Source organism: Glycine max, chromosome 13 (genome assembly GCF_000004515.6).
Source record: "Glycine max cultivar Williams 82 chromosome 13, Glycine_max_v4.0, whole genome shotgun sequence".
Classification (NCBI taxonomy): Eukaryota; Viridiplantae; Streptophyta; class Magnoliopsida; order Fabales; family Fabaceae; genus Glycine; species Glycine max.
In genome coordinates this window covers 18,267,232-18,272,220 of record NC_038249.2, presented here as the reverse complement: position 1 = coordinate 18,272,220, position 4,989 = coordinate 18,267,232, and the positions used below count along the sequence as shown (strand labels likewise).

Sequence of the window (4,989 nt, the reverse complement as noted above, 5' to 3'; positions counted from 1 at the left end):
CAGGAAAAAGAATTGCAAAATGACATACCTGCACTTTGCTGAGGATTTATCCCAACAACATCTGCAAGTAAAGCATAATGAATGTGTCTTATAGCAAATCGGCATTTGATGGTACTATAACAGAAAGATAAAGGAATATAGAGTAAATTATTTTTAGTTCATGTAATATATGGCTTTTAGTTCTTGTATTTTGCATGGACTATACATATCTCCAATCTTTTATGAAAACACCCACAAAAATCCCTTGTATCTATACACTGAACTACAATGTATTCCAAAATGCTGTTGAGCCTAATAGATTTATTAACATAATTGAATCCCTTTTTTGGTGTACTTTTAAGGGGAGGGAGGTTGCCCAATTCCAAAATCAAGACATGCCATGCCACAAGCCTGGGTGGGGGCTTACAAGTTACAATGTTTAAACATAGATAACTTATAAATGAAGGACTACTAACAAGAACCGAATCCACAACCTCTTTTATTGACAATGATCCTCATACTACCAGTTAAGCCAACCCTCGTTGGTGCTGGTTAGAATATCCCAAAATATCAAATATATCTTGATTGTATCTTAAAGTAATTTAGAATATATTAAGATTATCTCTTAAGATTGTTTTTCACATTTGTCTATATTTCAGGATGTGTTTCCTTATTAAAATAGGATTATGACCTAGTAATAGTATTAATATCAATAAGGATTAGTGTTTATATTTTGTAATACATTAGGGGATAGTATGCCAACAGCTCCCTAATTAGCTCTAATGCTTATATGGTCAAAAAGTTCACCATTGCACATTTGGGCAACTTTGGTTTCCTAGTTGTCGCAATCTACCCTACGACGGGAGTGTGAAGGCAAGATAGGTAAGCCAAAGCGTTCGTCTCCAAGGGAGACAACGAGCGGAGTCGTCACCAACGTTTATTCAAGGAAAACGTTAGAAAAATAAAAAAAAAGGTCTACGAATGTTTGAAAATAAGGGTTCGGGAGTTGTTTACACATGAAGAAGATATTAGCACTTCACGCGTCCGTCACAAGGGACGACAACCTTTAATCGAGTGTGTAAAAACGTGACTTCAATATTATTTATTTTCCTTTTTATTTTTTTATTTTTGGGGTGACAAGGGTGTTGCCCTTGCTCCTACGTATCCTCAGGTGCGATGAGGAATTCAGACCTACGTAGTTCTTTAAGTCTGAAAGTTTGTGTGTTGAATTGATTTTATGTTTTGAAAGATTCATTTTAATTACAACAAAAAGTCGTTTAAGGCGTTGGACCTTGAAACGATGTTTTAAATTTTGAAAAGCGGAGAGAATCGTTAAGGCGTTGGACCTTGAAAATTCAAGTATATTTGATAAAAGAAGTTAGTTATGAGTTGGTTTTATCTTGGTTTTGTTTATTAACTTTCAATCTCTTTAAGACAACTTTACATACTAGTGATCGGTTAAGATTGAATTTACAAAGAAAAAGAGATTGCTGATGATAGATGGAGAAGATGAATGTGCACAAACAACAAGGGGGACCCCTAAGGGTACATAGATCACATTCAATCTTAAAAAACAAAACTAACGACGGTCGCACGAAGAACACTGAACAAGAACGATGTAGAGATTGATCCAGTCGATTCGGCAACGCCTCAACTTCGTTTTCTCTTCTTTCTTCTTCTTCTTTCTTAGTTCTCTCAATTCCCTCCACTTCTGAACCTTGAAACCTCCCCTCAACCTCCCTAGTACGCCTATTTATAGGAAAATGGACACTTGGGGCAATGGCAGCTCGCCCAGGCGAGCTAATACTTACTCCTGAAGTAACTGGCTTGCCCAGGCAAGCTAATTCCTTCACCCTAAAGTAACTTGGGGGCCAGGCAAACTAGTTGGTTCCTTGTTTTGCACTGTAACTAGCGTTCAACATTGTAAGTCGATTAGTAAGGATCAAAAGATCAACGAACGATAGTCCCTGGACGAAATTAGGGTATGACAATAGTGAATTAACACGATTCTATGATTGGTGATGAGATATTAATTTATTGTTGTCAGCTAGTCATAGATTCGTACTTCTTTGCTATGGTAGTACTACTGCACTATGTTACCTGCCCTTTCTTTTATTCTAACACAAAAGGACCTATCCTCTCCATACCAAGCTAGACACTGAATTACTACACACAGAAATCAAGGGTTTCTCTCCATGACCCTTTCTCTCTCTAAAACTAGATCCCGAAGGACCAATTGATGGCATAGAACCCACTTGAAGAAGCACCATGGGATAGTGTAAAGCACAACAATGCCTTATTTTAATATAAAAAATAAATTTTATTACCGAAATAAGGAATGTGTGCAACTAGGGGAGGATAAAATATCCTCCAAAACATTGAAAGGGCAAGGAATGTGCAATTAAGTAATATACAAAGTAGATGAATAAAGTCAAGTACGGAATGTGTGACCTTATAATTTTAAATTTCAAAACATAAGTAAGGGTATTTTAGTTATTACAATTAAACTGATTTAAATTCCCTTCTCCTATCCTCCAAATTCCCCAATATTGGAGGGGAGCTAAAATTGGATGAGGAGGGATTTTGCTCCCCCCCTCCCTTCCATTTTCCGCCAACCAAACACGATATTAAGACATTCTTCACCATGGCAGTGAAGAATTTAGGGACAAAGAGACACCCTAAAAGATGCAAACATTCTTCACCAGACAGGTGCATCAAAGGAATACATAAATGTCGCACTACCATAAAAGAGCAGCCTCTTACTTTTACTAAAACCTTTCCAGCAAACCAGCAAAAAATTGTTCCACATTGAAGAGACACACTCGGTGCTTATAAGAAACACAAAAAGAGATCGAGATCTAAAGAAGTGTAGCTTCCCTACAAAGCAAAAACAAGTAACCCATTGTTTCTGAACCAGATTCACACATAACACTTATTTGGAGAAAGAGTAATGAGATGCCTATGAATCTGCAACAAGTCATTTGTACCATACTTAGAGAGAGCTTTTGACTTCCAACTAGGGTTGTTAAGAAGGAACATATGGTGGTCAGGAGCGCACATTATAAACTGAACAAAGCATTTTGTATTTATAAGAGAACAGGTGGGAATATTTGAAAGTCCATAATCTCTTATCTGTGAATTGGAAGAGTAATGAATTGTTTCAAGTTAAAGCAAAAGAGAGCATAATTCATGACTAGAATGTGGAAAGCGGAAAAACTGGAAGCATGTGATAAGGTGGTATTTGCAATATTTGAAAACAAAAGTTCTTTTACTGAAGCTCAAGTACAAATGCCAATACTCAGTAACACATTAGAGTAATGGATCACATTTCAAATAAGAAATTTACTATTCAATAGAAGTTACTCATCATACCAACCCATTGAGAGTGTGTTTGATACAACTTATTTTGGAGAAATAATCACTTACTTTTGCTAGTTTCTAGAGAAAGCTTTTGGAGAATAGGTGATTATTTCCCCTGAAAGTGATACTAAACACACACTGAACGAAAGAAATTTCTCCTTATTTTTACGTTTAATGTGTAATTTAGGATTATTTATAATGGATTATGAATATTAATAAGAAATAATCTCAGAAAGAGGACATTTGGCTACAAAGACAGCAGCTGAAGTCATAATAAGTCAAACAAACAAGAGAGACATCAAATTCAGCAATCAAAATCAAGAGTCACAAGTGTACCATTGGAAAATAAACATGTATAAAGAAAATGAAATGCCAATCAGGAGATGTTCGTAATGTCCAAGAAAAAAGAAAACAATAACATGTACGACAGACACACTACTTAGTCCTCTCAAACAAGACAACATGAAGAGTGAAGAATACAACATTATGATAAAAGGTCAATATTCCAGGAGAGGTCAGAATGGTCAGAGGCTTAAATTACACAAACTTTTGTTGAGCCTATGGATCACAATGCTCTTTCCATCCTTAGTCACTAGTATATAATTTATCTTCCTTTTCATTTTCTTAGCAACCAGGGGAATTAAAAGACAAATTAGTTCGGAAATTACGATGAAGCTCTTTTCCACAAAAGAACAGAGCATTTTAGCCAAAAGAAAATTCATAATCTTAGATTTTGCCCAGTTCTTAAAAACATCTGATTATCTTGGTTCTTAGGTTTCACAATCTCATTATCACCCCAAAATAAACACCATTTGTTCGGTATCCAACACACAATTCCAAAACACTATTTCATGTTTGAAAAGCTCTCAGTAAATTTAAATATTCTCTTACCCCGCCCACAAAAAAACGTAAAATTAACCTTCCTAATCCATTCAATAGTTAAATCTAAAACCCAAACAAAACAGATAAAAAAAAAAAAAAGCTCAATCAATCCCAAATAACAAAAAATTAATTTTTAAAAATATAGACAAAAATTCGAAATAAGGGATGAAAAAAGAAAGTACCATTGGTGATGATGGCGCTGGTCTGGGGAGGCACTTTGAATTCCTCGGCTGCGAATTTGAGAACGGCGGTGAAAGGTGCAGCCTCTGGAACGCTGAATCTGAAATTGCGAAAAATGGAAAATTAGAATATTGGAGCGATTAAGAAAACTTTAAATAGGAATTAGAATTAGAATTAAAATGAAATGATATATATATATATATATATATATATATATATATATATATATATATATATATTATATTTATATATATATTATATATATATATATATATATATTTGTCTCTGTCATAAATCATGAGTGTTATCGACTTACTCAAAGATCAAATACATCTTTCATACTCATGCAAATGCAATTAAATTTTGTATTAATGTGTCAATTCTTTGAATTATAAAAGAAAACTATAAATTAAGATGATATCTTTTTTAGCATTTAATATAAATAATATAATATGATATAAAAAAGATATTAGAATAATTTAGCTTAAATATATTTTTAATTCATGTAATATATGATTTTTTATTTTATCTTTATAAAATTGTTTTTATAATAGTTTTTGTAATTTTTTTTCTCTTTTGGCCCTTATT

The 4,989-nt window shown here is 33.7% G+C and overlaps 1 protein-coding gene across 1 annotated transcript in view; it reads right to left on the bottom strand.

Moving 5' to 3' along the window:
- The window catches only part of LOC100813127 (ubiquitin-fold modifier 1), a gene marked incomplete at its 5' end in the record, with an annotated part of 6,390 nt that extends 1,869 nt beyond the window's left edge, over positions 1 to 4,521 (bottom strand). Inside the window, 2 exons of the mRNA XM_014766226.3 lie at positions 29 to 61; positions 4,404 to 4,521. Coding sequence (XP_014621712.3) covers positions 29 to 61; positions 4,404 to 4,521 — 151 coding nt within the window. The remainder of the gene's footprint in view (positions 1 to 28; positions 62 to 4,403) is intronic.
- Positions 4,522 to 4,989: the final 468 nt, after the last annotated feature.